The 24,633-nt window shown below is 34.5% G+C and overlaps 1 protein-coding gene across 2 annotated transcripts in view; it reads right to left on the reverse strand.

The window, feature by feature from the left end:
* Positions 1-24,633, reverse strand: part of LOC116346806 (limbic system-associated membrane protein) — a 323,959-nt gene that overhangs the window by 75,105 nt on the left and 224,221 nt on the right. For both annotated transcript variants that reach the window (XM_031777028.1, XM_031777027.1), the window contains exons 4-7: positions 23,101-23,217; positions 18,041-18,241; positions 1,336-1,422; positions 1,172-1,225 (exon numbers count right to left, since the gene is read on the reverse strand). In XM_031777028.1, coding sequence (XP_031632888.1) covers positions 1,172-1,225; positions 1,336-1,422; positions 18,041-18,241; positions 23,101-23,217 — 459 coding nt within the window. The remainder of the gene's footprint in view (positions 1-1,171; positions 1,226-1,335; positions 1,423-18,040; positions 18,242-23,100; positions 23,218-24,633) is intronic.

Genomic DNA, 24,633 nt, shown 5'->3' on the forward strand with positions numbered 1-24,633 from the left:
GTATTGGGGGATTTTTAGGTACGGGAAACCCGAATCTGTTATTTATTTTGCAATAAAATTAAGTTTCGACCCATTTTCTATTCAAAAATTTGATTTTTTCCATTTCTTGCTACTTCAGGAAATGTTTGTACTCAAAATATTTCAAGATATGATTTTATGTCAAAATAAATATCAGATTCGGTTCTCTCGTACCCAAAAACCCCCCAATACCAGTTTTCATACCGATCGAATGAAAAAAATCGAAACTCCAAAATGTCACTCCAAGGGGTAGGTTCGAAGCCGATTATCTTGTGAACTTCGAATTGATCGGTCAAAACCGTTGGCACCATTGGATTCCTTGGGTCCGAATTATGTAAGATCGGTGGTAAAACCAAACAATCAGCGCAAAAAACTTGCCCAGAAAAGTTGATTTAAAAAAATGAAAAAAAAATTCGGTCGCTCCACTTCGGACCGTTAAAATTTTTTGACACACCCACATAAATTTGGAATCTAAAAATGTGCATACCGGACCAAAATTGAATGCTCTTTCGATTTCTGGCATAAAAAAGATAGGTTTATCACATGTTTTTTCGAGATAAATTACGATTTTCCTCGATTTTCGATGATTTTTTTCACTTTTGGTCAACCCACTTTGACCGTCTCCACTGAAACTTTTTTTGAATTTTTTTTGTGGTATTCCTAAGAGGGCCGAGAGATCTTTCGAACAAGACAATAATGAAAAATTGCTTTTGAAAAACACCGCTGTGGTGACCGTCCGTGGAAATGAATCAGAGCACAGAAAATTATGACCCTAAGGGGCCGAGGACTGTAACCCCACCAAAACAGCCGATTTGGGAAAAGTGCTCTTACACTTTTTTACTCCTCTTGAGCTGACAAATCTGTGGTAGAGAGATTAGCATGGATCTGTGAAACACCCTGTATAGTTTCAAAAAGTATTGAGCAAACAAACGATTTTTCTGCTCATGAACTTAAATGTCGTTTATTTTACGTTTGCGAGCGTCTGTGTAATGGTTGTTTCAAAAGCTGTTGCAACTCTTTTGCCCGAATTTTTGTTCGAGCCAAAAAAAGAACGTATTATCCGCAAAGTTTCTGTGTTATTCGATCAGTTCAAAAACAAAAGTCCATTTAATTGAGATAAAAATGTAACCTCATGTTTTGTGGTTGTACTTACCATTTGGAAGATTTTCAAACTTTCTGGTCCAGGTTATGTTTGGAGATGGGTTTCCTATTCGGAAGAGAAAAAAGGGGAATACAAATGCGATGAGAATTGAGTTGGATAAATATCGAGTCATGAAGTTGAACAAATAACCGAAAAAGGGAATGTGTAACAATTACCTGATGCTGAACACTCAATTCGTACTGATTCTCCTTTCTTTACTTGTCGGTGTCCGCCCGAACTGACATGATGAATTCTTGGTGGCACTGTAAAAAAAGAACAAATGGACAACATATAGTCGATTGGGAAAAATAACATTCAAAAGAAGGGTTTTTTCTTTGTGTTAGAAGGTGTATCTCATTTTCAATGGAACATTAAAAGTTGGCGCTAAAAGTGAGAAATAATGATTTTTGTTCCATAGACTAATGTAAAATAACATTTTGAATAATCAGTTTGGCAAAAAGTTGGTAGTGAAAGTGTGGCGTTTTGTGTTTTCACATAAAAACCAACAAACCGAAATGGAAATCAATGCAATAATGGAAAACGTAGTTTTATAGCAAGTTTGACATTTTAAGTGGATATAAAATGTTGGAATTTTACGCGTTCGTGTTTTCAATTCATTTTATATCATTTGAAATGTGCTTAACACAAGAGATTAAACACTTCAGATTTGTTGTGTGTAGCAATTTCTCTCTCGACACTCTGATTAAGCACAACAAGTGAAAATGAAAATGGCCAAAATGATGCTCTAGCACGAAGATAAAAAACGCTAATCATAAAAAACGACCGTACCCAAACAATAATAATAAAGAGAAAGAAATATATTGGTGTTAGAAAAGCAATGTTTTTCCCTATGAAAACCCAGCACATTTGCTTTGCGTTTGTGGCATAAATTCATATTTTTATGGACATCATCAAAAATGTTTCGGGCGTATGCATTTGTACGGGAATTGCTTAACAACAAAAGCATAATATAAAAAAAAGATGAACTTGTTTATAATTTTTGAATGAATGTGCTTTCGAAAATTTATGATCGATCCGAATGAGAAGCGAACAACTGAAGAAAATTACGCTTATTTTTAGATGTTGGAGTCTACATTGTGGGACTTTCATTCTAAAGATTAACAGTTGAATGTTTTTTTTAATGAAAATATGATCTTTTACGCGAGCAATCATCAAAATCACTCATGATCAGAACATCCATTTTCAGCCGATTTAGCGGAGAAGCACAAAAATCGATGAAACACCAAAATCGATAATCATTTATCAACTTGTTGATTTTTAATCGCATTTGGCAAATTGATTGATGTTGAACGAAAGCAACAACAGAATAAAAAAAATCACAACTATTATCGATGACGCATGATTAATCGGCGCATGTTCAATGCATTTGAAAAATTGTGCAAAACGTACACGGAATGCAGAAATCGGACGAAAATAGAAAAGTAAAACAGAAACTCGACTAGCCAAACAGTTGAATCTGTTATGGGTCACAAGTTGTATTAAATTTATTTACAAAAACAAGTTGGATGCATTGTATTCATTTATCAGGAAATAGACATTCAGTTCAGACGTCTCAATAACATGCTGAATGACTTACGAACATAAAGTAGTATCATTTATGGCGTATTCAATATTTTGCACGTGATCATATTACAAAAGAGCACTAACTGTAACAATCATAATCGAAACAGCGAAGCAAACGAGAGAAATCGACAAAGAATGCAAGCCGAGAAACGGTAACGATGACAGGAATGAGGCAAAATCAAATAAGCAAAAAAAATAACGAAAAGAAATCGATCGAAATGAAAGATAGAGACAGAAGTTGTTTGTATGGAAAATCTCGTACACCCACACCCCCTGAAAATGAGAGATATGGCAATAAAACATGCCAAGATGTTGAACTGTGTATATAAATCTTCGCATGTTTCTCACATTATTCATTGTTGTTATTTTCGGTGTCTATCAGTGTGTGTGTGTGTGCTTGATATGGTATGAACGCACAACAGACTTTTCTATTCAAAATGCATACTGCTCTCTACACATTTCCGTCGATTTTTCTTTATTTTCATTCTGATTTTCCTTTTGCACATTTATTCGTTTCAATGTTTGTATTCTCCACATGCACATATTGCATTCGGCACAATAAAATTGTACGGAAGAAAGCGAGCGAGAAACAAACATAAACGATACTGTTCGCATTTCACTTATTTCTCAATTGATCTGCATAAAAAATAGAATAATTTTGAGAAGTTTTTGAATTGTTGGACAACATGTTCACAAAGCTACATATATAAACATGGCAAAAAACAAATTCTAACCAAATGGGATGGGAAGATTCACATCTACATAGATCACATTTGAAATTCCCAAATGGAATAAAGAAGCGGTCAATGTGCTTTATGTACAAAAGAAATTGCCTGGCAATAACATTTATTTAAATGATACACAATTACATTCTTTTTTTTGTTCTGAATCGATTCCAAACAAACTCCAATACTAAATTGGCTCTAATTATAATTTAAAAAAAAGGAAACCAATGTCATTTTGCGAAAAGTTTTTGAAGTAAAAAAATTATATTGTGAAAAGGTCAAATGTAACGAGAGACAAACTCACATCAATCACATATGATTAAAGATACATATGTGCGTAAATAAGTTGGCTGTTGTACATTTGAAGATAACCACAACAAAAAAAACCAGAGGACATCATAAAATATAAGATCGATTTTTTTCTTGAAAATATGAAAAAATGGTATGTTTATCAACAATATGCAAAAACGAAAAAACCAAATACAAAATGATGACCATATCGATATATTCATGTCATAGTAAACGGAAACAGAGATATGAAAAGAAACTTATACAATTATAGGTCCCTTTCTCTTTTCTTTCCATATTACAAATTTGGCACAATTCTCAACCATATCTGGTTAAATCGAATAAAAAAAAGGGAAATGAGAAACAACAACAGCAACCGAAGTAAAAAAATAAATGTATCATCAATTGGTTCGAGTCGTATGCAAATAAGGAAGATGCCGATAGACATGCGTAATCAGTAGCAAAAACAAACGACGAAGAATGGAAAAGCGGAAAAATTGTTTCGAATGATGATTGATGTAGACATCAATAAAACGACGGCCAAGAATCGGAATTCCCCCGGGCTACTACTTTAATGAATGATGGGAGATGGACAGAATTAGATCAAAGAATGTAGTGGCATGAGAACGGTGAACGCAGACAGCCATGATGGAGAGAGGAGGGGCAAGAAAGAGAAAAAGGCAAAAATATAGATAAGCAAATCGTTATGATTATATCTTACAGTAAATAAGAATAAACGTATAAATATATGTGTATAATTCCATATTATTTTATGGAGCTTTGTTAGCGGTCTCTTTATAACTTGTTGTTGTCGTGTGTGTGCGTGTGTGAGTTTGAGAATGAGAGAGAGAGAGTCAATTTTTTCTTCTGCATTTTGATTTAACGACCTTCCATTTATATAAATGGTCAATAAAAAAATTACAAATACCCAAACATTTGAGGCATTTGCCGATCCGATGATTCTGTGGGCTTGCACTGTACCCATCAAAAGCTACAATTATTTACATTCACTCGGGAAAATTTCTATGCGATCCTAATCTAATATTTGAGTTTCTATCATAAGTCCGGATGTTTTGAAGGCCAAAAAAATAATGGAATCGAGATGGCGTATACCGATTCACTTTCGCTCACAATGATCGAAAAAAACGGACAAATTTACTTGTGTATACAGATACAGTATATGTTTTGTATGTGTATGTGTGGTGTATTTCACTTAATTTCTCATCAATATAATCGCCGACTCTTCGATAAAATAAATCAACATTACAATGTCGAAGATTGTTGTTTGTAAATTAATTCATTTGAAACTCAATTTCAATCATACCGCGACATCGCTTAGCGAAAAATGTTTTCAAAATTATGCACGTCAATGTTTTCATTATGGAATTAATTAGAATCGTATTACATTGTTGTCTCAATGTTGCACATCCATCGGATTTACAGTCGTTTGCTACATTGAATCATTGAATGTAGCAACATTAAGTAGAGAATGAAAACAAAATAGAATATTTATAGAAATTGGATGAGTTCATTCTTGTTTTTTTTTTCAATTGAAATGGTTAAATTATTATCAGATGCAAATTGTTTTGAACATGTTGTTATCTGTTGTCATTTTGAGTAAAAACATTCTCTAATTATATGCTGTCATCCAAAAAAGTGTATACATTCTTGAGCACACTTTGAATGTATCCAAAAACCTCATGCTGTTACTTGATTTGGCATGTGATTTGGGCTTTGAGCTGTCAAACTATCATTTTAAGTGTGAAAAATCGGGTACCGATACGAATTTTTTCCGGGTACTATAATTGCATTGGTTGTTCAAGAGATAGTAGTGTCGGGGTGAACAATTGAATTTCAACACACTTTACAGAGAGAGAGAGAGAGTCTATCATTTGTAAACTTGAGTTCTATGCAAAATGCGAAATTTTCACGGCCCAACAGCAATCGTAATAGCAATCGTATTGTTATTACTCTCTCCATTGCTTTTGTTGTTACTGTTATTGCTGCGATTATTAATGTTATCGCCTTTGGTCTCTGATGTAAGAGTATAACACTACTAGCAGTGAAAACGGGATAGAGTGAAAGCAAGAGAGAGATAGTGAGAGAGAGGTGCCACCACAATCTTCTACAATAGACAGTTTTGCAGTGGTTTTGAAAGTATCGATAGACTCAGATCCACTCGACCAATCCATAGTGAGTTAAGATTCTTATGCTTTCGAAAACATCTTAACCCAGATGAATTCACACAATGTCTATTCCAGAAGCGTTGAGATTTACGGAATTTCAATTGCAAGTGGTTTGGCCGTGTTGGCAACTACTCTCTTGCACTCCATACATACACATTGCCGAATTTGTCGTACACGGCAAGATTGTACATGAATTAATTTGGCTGCCAACGTTGGCAATCAATACATTTGAAATGGTCCTTGTACAACCTAGATACACTCAAACACACAAACATTTATTCTTGTGTCATCGAAAATAAATTAAGAAACGATTGTGGTGAAAAAATTTCGTTTCTTTTTTTCTCTTCCCTTCGATTAACCGTGTGCTCCCATTCGCTTCATCAAACCAGCGCAATTGAAAATCGAAATCGAACACTAAACACAATCTAATGGTTTAGAAATAATTTCTAGAAAATAGATTTTACCTTATTATCGGTTGGTTGTGTTTTGATTGGGTTCATGGAGAGAATTGACATGATGAGCTTTCGCAATACCAGTACATGGTCGATCCGGTACATTTTAAATGAATAAATCGAAAACGAAACCATATATGAGTCATGCCTACATCGTACACCTGAAGATGAAACTGACAACACACAGAGAGAGAGAGACTCAAAATAGCACAATCGATATTTAATGGTGTTGTTGCCGTTGCTTTCGCAGTGCTCTTCTTCTTTTTCGATTCGTTTGGCTTTTTTGATTTTAGGTCAATCTATTCTAAGGTTTGGCGTCATACTTTCATTTGCAAATCAGAAACCGATGTGGAAAAACTAACGCAATGAAAATGGTTTATGGTAGGATGCGATACTAGATAATGTAGATCAATGACATTCAATGCGCTCAAAACGGTCTACGAACACATCTGCATCAACACAGCGAATGTTACACTGTGAAGGTTTTTTCCCTTGTTTTTTTTTTTTGTACACAACAGAGACCAAACACTGTATCCATCTCTTCTTTTGGATTTTATGTTGTTCCGTGTTCTATTTGGTTATCTCTTTTTTCTCCGGCGTTATATAAGCTTTTCAACTTCAAATATGATGATTTTGCTGGAATTGAAAATTCCTAGGAAAATTCAATTCACTTTCGTTGTAGCGAAAAGAAAATGTAGCCCAATTCATTGTGGTAATGATTATGTGTGTGTTTCTGTGTCTGTGTGTGGTTGCCTCGCTTCAGAGTAAGAAGAGTATGCTTTGTGATGGTCTAAGTGTTCTTGTGTATTTGTCGGCTGAAATATTATCACATGAAAGCAGGAAAAACAATGGACCAAGCACTGTAAACCGCTCGAAGGCAATGGAAGACGTTTTTGCTATGGCGGCACACTGCACACTTTATACATACATACACCCACTTTCAAACACACAATCATAATAATAATGATAATAATAATGGTACAATATAAATGAAAGAACAGAAAGGGAAAAAGAATTTCCCAAAACAATTGCTCAGAATGAGTCGAAGTACATTACGTGTTTATGTTCACATTGTATGATGAAAGAGAAAATTGAAAAATCTCGAATTGGACAAGTGCATGTATGTATACAGTGTGTACACTCTTGCATTCTTTAGTCAGTCAGTCAACGTGTGAAGGTATCATTGCAGACGAAAAGATGAAAAAAAAACCGACTGCTGGCACGCTGCTTTTTTATCTTCGTTTATGATTTGCATAGATTTAAAAAGCACACAGTGTGTTCGGCTAACTGACCAAAATAAAAATTGATACAAAATACAGAAAAGAATTTGTTTGGTTACAATGTGCTTGTGAAATAGGCGCATTCAGACAGCCGTTTGAGGATTGTAATCATCATCGCTAATTAAGACATGAGAATGGCTTTTGTAATGTCATTCATGTGCCACTCACAATCAGCATATCTGAGAATTTTGTTATTATGCCCGTTGCTATTTAGTGCTTGTAGCATTCCGCGCCCACCATCATCGACATAACAAAATGGTTATTTAAAATGTGTGACACGCGCTCTCCAATTTAAGTTTATTCTTCATGTGCCAAATAAAGTGCTGCGCTAAGCAATGCCAACATTCATAAGTGGTCAAAAACACACATACAGAGAGCAATAGAGAGAGAGAGAGAGAAAGTACATTCACTATTTCCTAGATGTATGTACGTATTCTTCTGTGTGTGTAACATTTTCACACAAATTACACGACATGAATGCACACTCAGCGCACAATTTTCTTCCTATAGCAATGTGGAAAATGTACAGAAACGCGTCCAATTTCTCGAAGATGTGATAATTTGAAACTGAACTTGCTGACTTAACAATTTATTTTGATAAATATGAATAGTGACCCGCTTTCACGAACTATCCATTTCAAAGTAATACAATGTGTGTACATAAATTATGCGATTCGTGAACACACATATATACACGATTATATCATCATTGAACGTTGAACCAAAATGTAAAATGACACTGGAATCTGCAGTTCCTTAATTCCACTTTCATGCGTAACCAAAACGAATTTTCTTCATAAATTCACGATCGAGATATTTGATTGGAGCATTCTTGTGCATAAGATTTTAAGAGACGTCAGACGTGATTATGATACGTATATGTGCATAACTGTCTTATAAGGATGCAATAAAATGTAACTAACCACATTAGAAAATATGTGTTACATTGAGAATGGCTGATGGCATGGCACAGTAGTTGTGCTTATTTGTATTTTGGTTTTGTAAATTTTCATAAATTTCCAACCAGAAAATTCATTTTCGTGAATCTTGTTATTGGCGTCAATTTTATTGTTAAATATCTTTCAAGGAAAACCCCATTAAAACGTTAACCTGATATTGTTATGTTCAAACATGATCGTATGGATTTGGTGTGCGTGTGAATATATAGTATAATGAAAAATATCTACCGGATGTCTGAATTTATCGGTAAGTTGTTGTTTTGGTTGTCGGGATAAGCGATGAACCCCCATTTCAATGTGTACATCGTTAAACAATAACAACACCAAACTACCAAATGACGATAACATATATACAACGAAAAATAGCATCACTAACAGCATAAAATAAGCGTTGCACACAGTGTGAAACATCGTTCAATTCATGTTGTTCATGCATATGCAAGAATAGACCGCACACACGTCGTGGCTTTGAAAATTAATTTGAATTTCATAGAATTGAGCACAAAGCATCATGCATCTGAGCCGGAAATGTGAACATTTTCCACTTACAATGGAATTAACACAATCATTATGAACAGACCAAAAGATAGATTAAAAGCATCTAACGGTAATCATGGAGTTTAAGTAAAGATGGATTTTCAATAGAGAACAAAAAAAATGAAACTAGAAATTTGCAACATTACGTTTACAACGTCATTGCGTATGAATGGTTGGTAGTGCATATCCATTAAGATTGGTTGAAGAGACTGAAGGAATATTGTAGCAAAAATATGCGGCTGGAATGAATTAATAAATAAACTAAAAACAAGAAAACCAAACATATTTTTCCATGTCTCTTCGTTTTTTTTTTTGCTTTCATATGAAAATTGGCGTGGTATGATGTGTACCTTTTTAGAAAATGGTTGCGGATATGTAGTGAGAGTTTCGATTCAAGCATATGTATTGTTGGTGCTTTGAGTGTAATTTTGCCGACTCTTTTCTTTCACTTATGCGTCACATTTAAAGCGGCCTGACAATATATTCTTTATCCATCAGTCGGCTGAGTGCTGATGTTTAAACAATCATGGCCATTGCGTTTCGCATTGAAATAAGAGAGCAAACGACAGAGAGTAAGAGCAATATATAAAGGACCTTTCCTCTAAATGCCTACTATTTTCTCTCTATGCTCGAAATTGTTATATCATTATTATTATTTTTTTTTGTGTGCCCCAAATTTTTGGGAAACGCATCATTGATATGAAAGAGAAGTGGAAAGAGAGAGAGAATGCGAGGGGAAGAAAAGAAAACATTGAATTGTATGGCTTGACAATAATAGGATGATTGTGTCATTTTCGTCAGCTTGCATTCGGCCATATTTGACTATATGTAAGTATACGTACATTTCATAACCTTTTAAGACCAGCAGCTGATAGCAAGAGAATTTTCATTCAACCAGCGCCCATAAGTAAAATACCAAAAATATTGAGTAAGGATCCGAACATCAAAAATATAAAACTACGGAATTCTAATTTGACCCAGATTTCAATTTATTACACATTATGATTTCAATCACATCAACATCACAATGCAATCGCTGAACTGGCACACATCAATCTGTTCATTCAATGATCGGCTTTCTTCTTCTTTTTTTTTTTTGCTACAGTATTCCATTTTGGGGAAGGGTTTTTTTTTTGTGTCGAATAAAAGCGAAAGAAAAAAAGACGTTTCCACACGAATAGCATACCAATAAAAAAGAAATACGAATGAGGGACAGAAATGTTAATATGCACAGTGCTACGTCGTAATATATCGGAGCATCTAAGGTGAAAAATCCAAAATAGAATTCGATGTGGAGGAGGAAAAAAAGTGTGGGAAATAATACCAAAATACCCCATGAATGGCAATAACAATCGCAATCGCACATAACGACGATGATTCCAGTATTTCAAGCTCTACATAGGATAGAAAATTTGTTATCATCAGTCATTCGTTGACTTATGTGAATAAAAACAACGGCAAATACACGCAGTGCGATTTTCGGTCCGGAAAGCAGTCTAAACGTGTACTTGAGCTTATAATAACATGATTTCGATGCTATTTATACACACCCATTACCTCCACTCTCTGTCCGTTTTACGTTTCATCCTCTCGTATTGCGTTCACACAGACTACAAGTACAAGTCTACCGACAATCATTTTAAATTTGTCACATTTTTCATTTAACTGTTATTTTACTTGTGATCTTTGGCATTGTTACACTTCTGACGCTGAATATTATTTTGTCTAGTTGTTTTTCGGTGTCAATTTTCGGTGTCTCTTGCTATGTCTGGTGACATAAGAAAATCGCATACTTATACCCAGAGTATCGAAAATGAAATAGTAGTCGGATTTGATGCTGACGGGGCATGCATTTGATATAGACAGACGTGAAATATCGACAGAAAAATATTTGCTTTCTCTTGCAGGTCTCTCTTTCTCTCTTTTCATTTCATCTTGGATGACGAGATGAGGTACTAAAAATCCATGAACATGATTTACTCGCAAATAAAAATAGTAAAAATGCCAAACAGAGAAAATTTGCAATCGAATAAATTCAACAGCATCGAATGAATAAATAAATGAACACATCAAAACGGGGATGAGAGATTTTTGGATGAGAACGAAAAGTAGCTTGGAGTGGTAAGCCAAATGCAAAAAAAAAAAAAAATAAAGAAGAGAAGCAACATCAATGTCGTAGTCCATTCGAGGAATGTGCACATGCTTGGAAGGTAAAACGCTTAAATTCGGCTTTCTTGTCACATCTTATGTGACTGTCTGAGCATCATTTGCTGGTTTTTTGTCATTGCAACCGTAGAATGGATTTTATCAAATAGTTGACAGTGGTGAACTGACTCTTGAGAACAAACCGACCAGTAGTTTAACTGTATTCATATGAGAAGGATTCGATTTACGTGTTTTATATGCTGTTCATTTTGGCAGTGTGTTTCTGATTATAATTTATAAGTCCCATGTATGTTGACCATTTTGTATGTGTGTGTGACCTTCAATGAACATTGATACAAAAATATTTCGATAATTTGCTTCGTTCATGTATTAAATTGACCCTTAAAATAAATGAATGGACGAAAGAGCAAATGACAATGGCCCAACACACATCCACAAAAATAAGATAATTTATAGGAACAGTAGTGTGGTGAGTGCTCAACACAATGAAATAATTACTCAAATTTATAGTGCGACGAAATGCTGACATCCATTTCGAATGCGAACGTGAATGGGCAATATATTCAACAATAAAACATTCATTTGTTACTTTGCTATTTCATGTGTGTGTGTTTGTGTCTTTTTCTCAGAATTTTTTTTTTCCACACCAAATTGTTGCTATTCACTGATTTACATATGTCTGCAAATGTGGGACAAATCCTAGACTCATTTTATCCATTTTATAGATAGATAATTCAGTTGTCTGACTCTACTAAATTTTAATATTGTGACAAGAATCAACAACAACAAAATTCATTTCACAGCCTTTGCTTTAATGCGTCTTTGGTAAATCTGAGTTTGAGTTTCACACATATGTTGTTTGAAATTGTGTAGATATTACAGTATTTTTACTTTTTTTTTTTTGTTCATCTCTGATACAGACCGACGTAACCTATGTATCTGATTTGTATTTGCTTGAGCATTGACAAGGCGTTGAAAAACAAATAAACTCACTTAGATAAATTCGTCGAACAAACGAATGGAAAAAGTTTTCAAAATCCATTTCAAACAAAAGAGCTGGGTTTTTCTTAATATTTTGGCAAACGACCTGCTACCTGCTAAATCGTTTGATGTGAGAATGAGACGCGAGAAAAATGGCGCTAAAATCAATCAATAAAAGAGACACTAATTTGTTCTGCCTAAGGAAACATCATACAACTTAAGTAAACTGATTTTGGTGTATGTGCGGAGAGATGATGCGAAAGAGTGTGTATGAGTATGGCATATCGGCTAAGACCAACGTATTAAAACCTGATTTGAACACAGTGACAAATAGAAACACAGTGGCACATAACTAGATTATGAACCAAGAATTTCTTCCGTTTCTTTTTGTCAATTTTCTTTTTCAATCTTGTTTTCGCTTCAAATTTAATATTTAATGTCGTGTTTATGATATTTCAACTTTTCAACATCGGCAAACATTGAAAGTTTATCTTGTTACTGAACCGTAAGAACATACCGAGTCACATGGATTCGACACTAATACAAAGGGAATAACCAAGAGACGACGACACACAACAAAAAATGTAATACATAAAAAGAGAACGCCTGACAAACTTTTCACATACGAACAACGTCAACATAGAGAGGATCATGAGCCAGGTCTGAAGAAAAATTATTTTCTAATAGATTGAGAGCTGGCATAGACAGCAAAACAGAGAGAGAGAGAGGAAGGAGGAGCGAGTGAGCAAGAATTTTTTTTTTTCGAATAATATTTGCCACTGCAAGCTCTTTATACAATCAATGGAATTGTACAAGAGAGAAAAACACCGGATATAACGTACATCACATACGCTAAAATGATGTTGTTTTCGTCATCATTCTGTTTGTGCTGTTGTTATTTTGTCGTCGATTATGACCTTTTCATAACCTTTACAAACAAACTTTATGATTTTTTCTTTAAGCCATTTTGCTTGCTTTTGTTCATCAAACAATCGTATACTACAATAATTGTTAATGTTCAATGCAATATCACATGCTAAATGAAAATTGATACAACAAATAACGAGAGAAAGGCAACAAAATCGCCTGATACCTCTATCACACATAAATAAAAAAAATGAACGAACACGACGGACGGTGTATGCGAGAAAAAGAGAAAGTGTACAGGAAAAAATGTAAGCTTGCAAAAGTTTTGCTCGTTATAAACCTTCTTGTGTATCGACTCAACTCGCAAACAATTATTGAGGGTTACGCTTTTTTTTATAGTTGCCTCGTAATGGCTTTGCCAACGTATTATTTTTTTTCACCGCCAAGGGAAATACGTATGTAAGCTGAATTGTGTGCGTAGCATCTTTATATTTATTTGACGCGTGTACCAAAAGTATTTTGGCTGATGTGTATATAATGCACACGCGCTCACGAGATATGAGATAAGCTTGCGTTGAATAATACAAAATGGTAACAGCACCAAACTTTCTTTTTTAACAAAGTGAAGAGAAACATTGAATGGCGGAAACGACGAAAAGTCATTGCGCTGCATTTGCTCTCTTTTATCTTGTTCACATTACTTTTTCGGATTCCCTGTTAAATTGACACTGACAACTAAGAAAACCTTTTGAAATTTGCCACTTCACTTTATATTGAGTCAATTAAGGCGAGAAAAAAATTGCTGGACATACACACTTTGAACATAATATCGCTCTGCATATGAATGCATGAACATTTAAGATAATTCTTTTAAACACTAAAACAAAAATAGCACTTGATTTGTCGCTTCTGTTGTGCATGAAAAATTATATTCGACTTGAAAAATGCTAGATGGTAGATGAACTTTCTCTTTCAGTGTCAAACCCAGTGTAGTTGTCGTAAAATGCATGTGAAAAAGTGTGCATCTTATCATAAGATACAGCAACTTTTTAAAATGTCACAGCGGAATTTTTCAAACAAAACATTGTATACAGTGGCAGTGACAATCGACTAACTGCGTTATCAGCTAGGAAGGGAAAAAAGTTCCAGAAAACGATGCGAATAAATTTAATTATCATATACATTTTTTCGAAGTTGTATCGCGAAAAGTCGTATATACAAAGCAAATGATGATATGACTTTTGTTCATACGCGAAATTTGACGACAACGCACATACTTGCAAACACTTTTATGATATGGTGTTTCAAGATGCAGAATAGAACGCAAAAAAAATGAAATTTCCCCCACAGTGACCGAATTTCATTCGATGTTTACTTTTATCTTGTTGCTGCTGAATTTCTTGCAAATCGCAACAAACAAAACCGAATACGACACACAAGTCAACTTTCATTGATGCACACTTTATTCGCCATTGAACTCTTAATATGAGTTGCGATCGAAACAAGCTTACTCTGATTCTGAAGAGTTTGTTATACGCGCTGCAAGCTACAATTTGGCCATACATGATAAGATACATGCACGAAATCATGCCATCGCTTGAAAATTCCTCCTTCTGGTTTCTTTTCTACTGTTTTCACTCCGTTGATTCACATTTATATTTCGTGTTTTCGGTCCATACATAAAATAAACATTTCCCAATGGACGTTAACCTACAAATCCCAAAATAACAATACAGCCATGTTGTTCTTCATTTTAGAAAGTAACGGACGCGTTCCACATTCCATGTATCAAGTATTTTCGGCATTGAGCATCTTTTGAATAGATTTTGTTTTCGATTTTTTTTTGTATGTGCCTGGATTTCTTATTCTTACATTCTATTTGAAACACGACTGAAGAAAAGCGAAAAACGAAAGAAAAAAAACTGAAAGCGTAAACGAAATACTCCATATTACACGTGCTCGATATAATTTTTTTTCATTGGCATCATTTCTATTGTGACCGTATTGTGATTGCAAAGAAGTTGTCAAGAAGTCTCATGTGCATTTACAAATCATATTCGTTTCTTAATTCATCTGAGATTAAATTAGGCTACTACTCAAAATGAAATCAATCTATGGAAAAACATGCGCACATTGTAGTTCGCAGCACCAATTCCGGACATCGGCCAAAAGCATTTTACAGTAATTATGGTGGTTAAATTGTGTCCAAATCGGTAAAAATAAAAACATAAGTTGATTCATTCAAATATCATTTTCTTGCTCTTCGTTCAATGTCCAATTCAGTGTAAGAATTTCAAGTGTACGTGTGTTTGCGGTAACATCGATGCTGATGCGAACTCACAAACGGCGAAAAGTTATGTGAAAACAACGAACAACCTACAACAAAATCAAACGAATCAGCAGCAATTCAATTTCCATTTTATAAATGATTTAATCATTTCACCTGAAACTGTCACTTGCACGTTTGCGTTACCGCTCTAACTTTGACTTTGGCTCGAACATTTTCTTATAATTGTAAATGGTATTATACTATATGTACCCGTTGTACATTTGACAATGGAGAACCGAACCGAATGAAAAAGGATATGTACGAAGAAGAAGAAGAAAAAAAAATCAGACAATTCAGGTGTGAGTTTGAAACTGAATTTTCAATTAATTTGCAATGATTATGCGATCACGGCGGGTACTTAGATATGTCTATGTACGAGTTTGTCGCCATTCATATTCGGTTCATATGTGTTGCGATTCCATATTCGGATGGCAGAGAGAGAGAGAGAGAGCGAAAGAGATTTACCAAATTAATTCTGCCCAAAATCAGTTCGTCGTTCGTTCACTGCACTGAGTGACAGCTGAACGCGATTCGCGAATTGTGTCGCGGCGAATGCGGGTAATGAAAAATGATTTATTTCAATCATCGCATCGTGAATTTGAGAAAAAGATGTGTGTGTGTCTTTTTTTTGTTCGCATTTCGCACGGATTCAATAAAATTTACACATATACAAGACGTGCGAATATAATTTGCGTAGCATTTCGTTGTGTTATAATTTTCTAGCATAGACACCGGGATTTTGTCGGTTGTCGGTTCGATTGTGGTTGTTATGTTTTGCGTTTCAGCATATTTTAGCATATTTGCATAATCTACGGCAAATTAACGGCACGCTAAATTTCACCTTGTCGTATGGTTCGTTTCATGTCTACGCTGTTTAAAATGATTCATTTTTACTCGAATTGTTCATACATGTTGAACTGCAACATCAGCCAAAGAACAATCGAGTGCTAGCTTGCTAGCTTTATGATGCCACACACACCACCATATTATGATTCATCTTATAGTTAAGACATTTGTTGTGTCATATCACATTGGAGCGAAGAGCTTTTTTTACGCTTATAACAAATGAATAAAACAAAACAACAAAATGAAACGACGAAAAGAAACAGACATTAACAGTATCCTTTTCAATTTATTCACTTTTAGTATGGTGTTGGCGCCATCATCCACAATACCATACACATTGAATAAACGCAACAATTGGAATATGCCTTTCATTTGCATAATATTCAGTTGCCGTTGGAATTTTTGTTTCATTTTTTTTATGTTTGCGTGTGTATTTTTGTGAACAAGACTTTTCAATTTTCGAATTTGAATCTTTTTTTTTGGGCCCATGTACTGACTTAGAATGCATTCAATGCGCGCATCACATAAACTGCATAAATCAGCAACGAATTTAATTTGAACACTGTGTTTTGGTGGTGTGAGTCTCGAAGAATGCCAAAAACTTTGAGAAAGATTCGGATATAATACGAAGAAGATCTTGCCTTCGGGCAAAGGACAAATAAATGTCTCTCATACTTTATTTGATTCACTGAATTTAAATTTTACTCAAACTTTCTGACTGTGTCTGCTGTGTGTTTTGTGTGATTTTCAGTGATTGTTTTTTTTTTTGTTTGGTAGATATGTATATCTGTTGTGAGTTGAGCGCTCAGCCTGCTAAGTTTGCATGTATATGTGCGCAAGTGTGTTATAAACAGTGAGTGTGTGGAAGCAACAATGTTCGAATTCAACGCAGAAAATATACCCAACAAAAATATAATCAATGCCATTTTGGATGCTTCAACATTTTAATTGCTTTACCATGATATCATCCAAACGAGGGTAGCGGTGGTGGCAGCGGCGGCTCATAAACACTACGCCTGCTACTGTTCTGCTATAGACTTTTAACAAAAACTATGCACAGCAATGGTGCTTAGTCCATATTCAATTGCTGTTTCTGTAGTTTTGTCATGTTTCAACATTTTTGTTGTGTATGTTTTATGTAAATATATCGCAATGAACGCTCATATCAACTCTACTCGACATTACAGGGATGGCAAATGGAATTTATTTTAATGTAAAATAATCCAGTATCTACACAAAACTTAAAACACGGGAATTTTTCATATTTGCACAATGTTCATACGCACATTGTCCATTTGTCCCTATATTCCTATCCTCATTTCTCTCTATCTCTATTTCTTAACGAACAATAAAGTGTAGAAAGTCTATTTTTTATGCTGATGCTGTCACTATATCCATCTCGTATATCATATTTGCATATGTAAAAAGGAAGCATACGCTTCCGCACAGCGCACGCTGGCACACCATTTTGCATGACTGAAAAAAACGAAAATTAATTCAGCCCCCATAGATAAATCGACCATGCATGCGTTTTGCGTATGGATTGATATGAATCTTAAGTTCAGCCGAAAATTCAATTTTGAACGATGTACGTTTTACCGAATAGTTCTTAATTATGCAAATACAACCGTAAAATATTTCGTGTTTAAAATTCTTTTGTTAAACGATAAACGATACTTACCCAATATTTCAACCGTATGAGTTATTTCGCGTGGTTCAAGCGTTGCAATTTGGCAAACATAGTCACCGGCATCCTGTGGTACAGCGTTTTTAATTTGCAGTGAATAACCATTAACAAGATGCACACGTGGATCGGGTGTAACTTTCACACTTCCAGCTGATAGAATAGCGATGCCACGTTTCCATGCCACGACATAGTTATCTGTTGAAAAAAAAAAAAAAAGAAAAAACCACATGCAGTGAATACTGAATACATTTCAAGAAACTATGAAAATTGAATTATTAAAATGTGTTTGTGATCAAAATTGTAATGGGTAATGTTGTTAACGCGGAAAAACAATTTCAAGCCGATTGAATGCAACGAAAATTCGTGTCTTTCGTCGTTGTCATTTTTTATTGCCATTGTCGCATCATTTGTCACTTTGCCTTTGCTCGCACACACATGCAATAGAAAGAGCGATGCATTTCATGAACTCGAATTAAAAGATGTCTGATATTTATTTAAATTTCAATGGAATTTTCGCCATTTAAACATTCTGCAAAACAATTTTCACCAATTTGAATCATCTATACAACACCCAAATGGAAAGGAGTGAGAGAAAAAAAGGACGAAGAATGTTCACTTGGTAGAAGAAAAACCAAATACGGAATAGTGAATACGAACAAAAATGTTAAAATGCACGTAATAAAAACAGAAGAAAAGATGAACGAATTGGCGCATACACGCTGCTTAAAGAATCAACGCCCGAAACTTTTCTTCAATGTTTGAATGTTATGAATTTTGTGTGATTTAACAAATAGAATGAAAGAGAGAGAGAGAGATTCATTATGAGATGTATGCATACGCGCGCGACACAAAACGATAAAAACGTGAAGTGCATGAAACGAGACAAGTCGAGACAATTTAATGGTTTACCTATTTTAAACCATTGTGTTTGCTAACAACGAAAATAATTTAAATATCAAGATATGAAAATTTGAATTTTTGAATGTACACACAAACTATGCACCCAAAGCAAACACACACACACTGTTTGACGGGGTGAAGTGATTTCGTTCATCCTTTTAAGCCATCGAGCATATGTTTGGCGGAGCGAATACAGTCTGTGTGTGTGGCATGCGTGGGTAGATGACTGGCACTGGCAACAAGAGAAAGAGAACACTTCCAAGAGATAGAGTCAGAGTCACAGTTGATGCTGAAGCATTGACGGTGCAAAAAAAAGTTGAATGTATGTATTTCGAATGCAATTCGTACGAATTTATGTGCCTCATACTTTATGCCACTTCTTCGCTGTTTTGTTTTTAACGTACACTTTTCATTGCAATCGTTTTGACATGAATACATTCACAACTTATTATCTTATTCTTGATTCTATTTGTGTGACAAACTCTCGTGGAAAATAACCGTTTTTTTTCGTCGTATTCCTCTCTCCTTTTCTTTTCATTGCTTTCGCTCAGTTTTGCGTAACACACACACACAACCGACAGAAACTAGGCGAAAGCAAATGAACACAAACAGAAAATTGCATATATGAAAAAGAGTATACTTTAGCGAATAAATCCTTTTTAAAAGAAATGCTCTGTGTAAAGCACTTGAATAAAAATTGAATTGACAAACTAAATAAGCTTTGGTTTCACTCCACCTCCTTCTTCTGTTTTTCTTTTTTTTGGTTCTCTCTTTCACTATCTATGCATTTCATTCAGTCTTATCTTCTGGCGTATTTGCTGAGTAGTAATGGCATCGGCAGCAGCTAGATAGTCAGTGATGCGCTTAAAAAATGTTGATGTAACTGATGAGCGAGCGATTTTCAAGTACATATACTACATATATTGAATGTATAATAAGAGAAACGCAGATTTGATTTTGACATTTTCAGTGTCGCCAAAATGCAAACACTCGTGATCAAAGCCAATTTCCAGCATTTTCCATCCAGCTCTTTTATTTTGTTGATGCATTCACGTCGCAATCGTTTTTCGTGTTGTTCTATATATCAATTTTGTGTTATACATTCATTTGTATATATGTATAGTTAAGGCTCGCTTGTTCTACTAGCTACCAAAATGAATATATAAATAAAAGAGAGCTCAAGTGCATCGCGAACTGTATAAATAAAATGTCACGTTCTTGATGTGAAAATGCTCAATAAAATGAAAAGGGAAAACAAGAAATTCCAACTATGGATTATGCTAATGCATTAGACTTCTCTGTGATAGAAAGCTAGTCGACTGCTCGACATATGTATGGGTGTTTGGGTGTGTGTGTCTGTTTGGATATTCGTTCTTCAAGAATCCCGACATACTTGTACTTTTCTTTTAGTTGCATTTGATTTCCCATTGTACACTTGACAAATGCTCGAATGTATTGTATTATCCTTGGCTTATTCTCGTTCCATCCTGATTTCATTTGTCATTTGACATGAAATGTTGTTTATCTCTCTATATATGTATGCAGAAAAATAAACTCCGTTGAAAACGATATATACATATATGTATGTCATCGGTAATATGTTCGCGTTATAAATCTGATAAAAATCGACTAATTCATTGTTGTCGAACACAACAACTGCACTGCAATTACTTGCTGCGTTCAATATGCTGTGAATTTCTCATTTTCAGTGATGCCATTCAACAAATAATTTTCGAAGAATTTCGAACTGATTGCATAAAACGGTTTTGGTATGGGATTTCGCATGGGAAATGTCGTGTTTTCTCAACTTTAAAGACAGTTCAATCAAATAAAAAAACGGAAAATACCGCATGTTAATGTGATCGTACACAATTGAATTTCATCACAACGAAGAAAAAGATATATCGCATTTACCATTCGTTTTCATTTTGCACGTGCTTCACCTTCGTCGAATTGTGGAATTTCGGTTTTTTTTTTCTTCATCGTTTGATTTTTTCTAACAGCAATATCGGGCACAAAAATCTCAAACAACCTATAAATTCTGCATTTCCTGCAACGCTGTTCTAGTTTATTAACTGAAAAAATCGCTGTCGGTGAATACTATACTTTTATTACATAAATAATTCATGTTGGCTCATTCGTTCGTTTGTTTAAAAGTTACCTACGCTCATGCACGATTTACCTCTACCCCACTCATCATCATCAGCATCATCGTTGTCATCATTTTCGTCTTCGTCGTCGTTGATTCAATGTTCATGTTCACATTTACCAAATGATTGTTTGAATTCAAGTTTCTCATTGTTTTTCTCTTAGCTAAACCCACTTGTCATTCAATATTGTCCCTTTCCACTCAGTCCGCGCCATTAAAATGATCGAATTTCATTTGATCGGTGCTTTGTTTCGCATTCAATTCAGAAATATATAGATGGTCGACTATAGCGAATACTGGTGGTTACTTTGGGATCGCACACATTTGTATGTGAACTGGATGTGAATATAAAGTATACATTGTGGCATTGATTTCATTTCAATTTGATTGACAGTTTACGTTCCAATACATGGCCAAGAATGATAATGAATTTTGAACAGCGGGTAGATGATTGTAAACCATTGGTTTGTTCTCTATATTTTTCACAGTCAATTGCATAGAAATATGGTTAAAATAAACGTCCGCAGAGATTTTCTCTGTTTGACAGTTGGCAACTTTTTGAGTGAATAAATAAACGAAAAGTTGATTTCAATTGTATTCGATCGAAGAGAGTGCTTAAAATAACCGAAAACAAGGATTTAGTGATGGTTCAACGAGATGTTTCCACAGGTAGTTTGATGAAATTGCATCTATTATGTACAGAATATACAATCACTTTTATTGCACTTTGTAATCAGTTTCCACAACAACAACAACAACAACGACGACGACGACGACGACTTCGACCAATAAGTTGATTTATTATGTAAGTATATTCCTTGATGATGATGATGATATTATGGCTTTCAATGTGATGTAAGGTAGCTAGTTGCGCATACTACAATGTGAAAGATAAAAAAAAATTGTCGAAACAAAAGCGAAGCATCAAACTCTTCGCAAATGAAGAAACTTCAAGTTGAGTAACGCACAAACTTCTCGTTTCATTTATATTGCCATCTTGTACTCTTTGTTCTCACAAGTATTCTCAACTTTGTCGATTGATCTGGGAATTAAGTGAATTTTCCGGGTTGTAATTGATTTAAAGGAAAACTTTTGTGTAGCAAAACTCAAATCAAATTACAAATAACTATGATATTTTGATTTTATCCTAATAAAATTCCCATACACAATCACTTACGGCGGGATAAAATGATTCTTCAAGACAAGAACAGCAAAGCGTGCATTAAATGAAACAAAACAATGAGAAATTGAGCAGCAAAAATCATTGATTGAATATCATAATATGGTATCATAACATGAGTCAACTGATTTGCACAATGACGGAAAATGCGAACAAAGACGATTTCCAGCCGATGGCAGCAAAAAAATACCGTACACACATTCATATCGTATTTATGATTCATGTACATGATACACGACATCTTGAATAATGGAATATTCAAATTGAATTGAATTTTATTCGCGTTTAAGACGAATGAATATTCAATATATTCAATGAGCAAATTATCAGGCCATTTATGTGAAAAGCCAAGAACATGTCGATTCCTGTGATTGTTTGTCTACCTACTTCTATTGTTTTGGTTCTTCTCGTTTCTTTTAAAAATAGTTCGATATGCGCGGCGATGTTTCTTTTACATTTGATCCAAGTCAGTTCAACTGAATATTCAAATCGATGGAAAATATTTCGATGAATTTTCTAATTATAGTGTGTATTGTCTAGTCAGATATTCTTTCGTGTGGAAAATTACTTGTAACTTGAATTTCAACCTAATTAAATGATGCCATGAACGTTCGTGTGTGTATTATTTTCTATTTGGAACGGTGTGCTATTACGACAAAATGCTACAGGATATGCTATATATACATCCAATCGAGAATCGGATGTCAAATGAAAACGACCTTTTTTTAGTTCCAAACAACCGAATAATTTTTGTAATTAATCAATGAAATTGTTTGGATTATATATTTAGTAAAAGTGAATGTAAGTCTATATAGATAGTATTACCTGCATTTGAGACTTCGCATGGCAAATGAATTGTTTCGCCGGATACAAATTTGAATGTTTCCGATCTGGTGACAAACATCGGTTCATGTTTTATCATATTCTGCGTTGCCGCCAAACCTATATATCATGTAAATCAGTCGATGTGATGATGTCCATTTCGATTGGGATGAGAATGAAGATAAAAGGAGAGAAAATAAAATCAATTAGAAATCGAAAATTGAATAAATATCGCATAAATATCGATTTCAACAAAAGGAATCTCTCGTAACCAATATTCGCATCATGTACGAATGATATTCATCTATTTGCACATTTTTAATACCATCATTTTAAATGTATGAAATGAGGCAAGTGCGCAGTAAACGATTATAATAATAATTATATCGTAATGCATAAATTAATTTCGTTGATTTTTTTTTTCTTCGTTTGTTCTGCTGGTATTTGGTATGTTTTGGTATGCCTAAATGTGATGTGCCAAATAAATTGGAAATACTTATAGTTATATAGTGTTTATAAAAATTTATTAGAATTATGCTAATGAATTTATAAATAAAAAGTGCGTTTGGTCGGATGGGTTGGGGTGTAAATGTGTATTGCGGCTACCATCCCCATTGCACCAAATCGATTTTAGCGTAACTTGAAAACATGTTGGGAAACTTTCATAAGCATGAAATGTTCGCACGTATGAATATTGCGTAAAATGTATTTTATTATGTGTATGTGAAATAATTTATGTGATTTTCATTAAGCAATGGCGTGCACCACCATCTCAGTGCATTGCACCGTATCTAATGGCATTTATAATCAAACTAATTTCCTTCATAGCCAAAAATGCCATCAACTCACATGGCTTGTGTTCACCTTTTTTTATATCGCATTTGAACGCAGCGGTCCCTGTGCGCACTCTTTACATTCATTTTCATGTGCATTGCATACACATTTAAATACCTCGTCTTTCACAGCACACAAAAAAAACAATATTACATACACACACATTCATACGCACATATGCAACAACAACAACAACAAATTATGAATATAATTCAGTGCATGGAGACGAGCAAGTGTGAACATTTCAATGTGTTTGTATATAGAATTGGCGAAAGGATCGTATGCGATAATAACAAAATTAAAGCGTATTCAAAATGCTGGTATGGAATGCACGATGCCATCGCGTGAAATATTGACATATGTATGTACCATGTGCAGTGTGTGTTTCACTCACTCTTTCTTTCTCTCTTTTTCTCTATCTGACTCGCTCAATCTCTCTTTGGTACGTGCATTTACTATGTATGCAATTCCCTTTTCCGTATTTCGAAAAATAATGAATATTAAAAGGTTCGAATAAAACAAATACTTTATACAATTTCGCTGCCGTTGCATATACGATCTTGATGCATGTTTTCTACATTTCACTACAAAACTACATGGCACACTATAACACAAAAACATTTTCTCGCTTAAGTTGTGTGCAACACGTAAATATTAAGGGAAAGTGGGGTAAAGTGATAAGGGTTTTTGTGCACATCCATA

The sequence above is a fragment of the Contarinia nasturtii genome, unplaced genomic scaffold (genome assembly GCF_009176525.2).
Source record: "Contarinia nasturtii isolate CC-2019 unplaced genomic scaffold, AAFC_CNas_1.1 Cnas_scaffold_1699, whole genome shotgun sequence".
NCBI classification, from domain to species: domain Eukaryota; kingdom Metazoa; phylum Arthropoda; class Insecta; order Diptera; family Cecidomyiidae; genus Contarinia; species Contarinia nasturtii.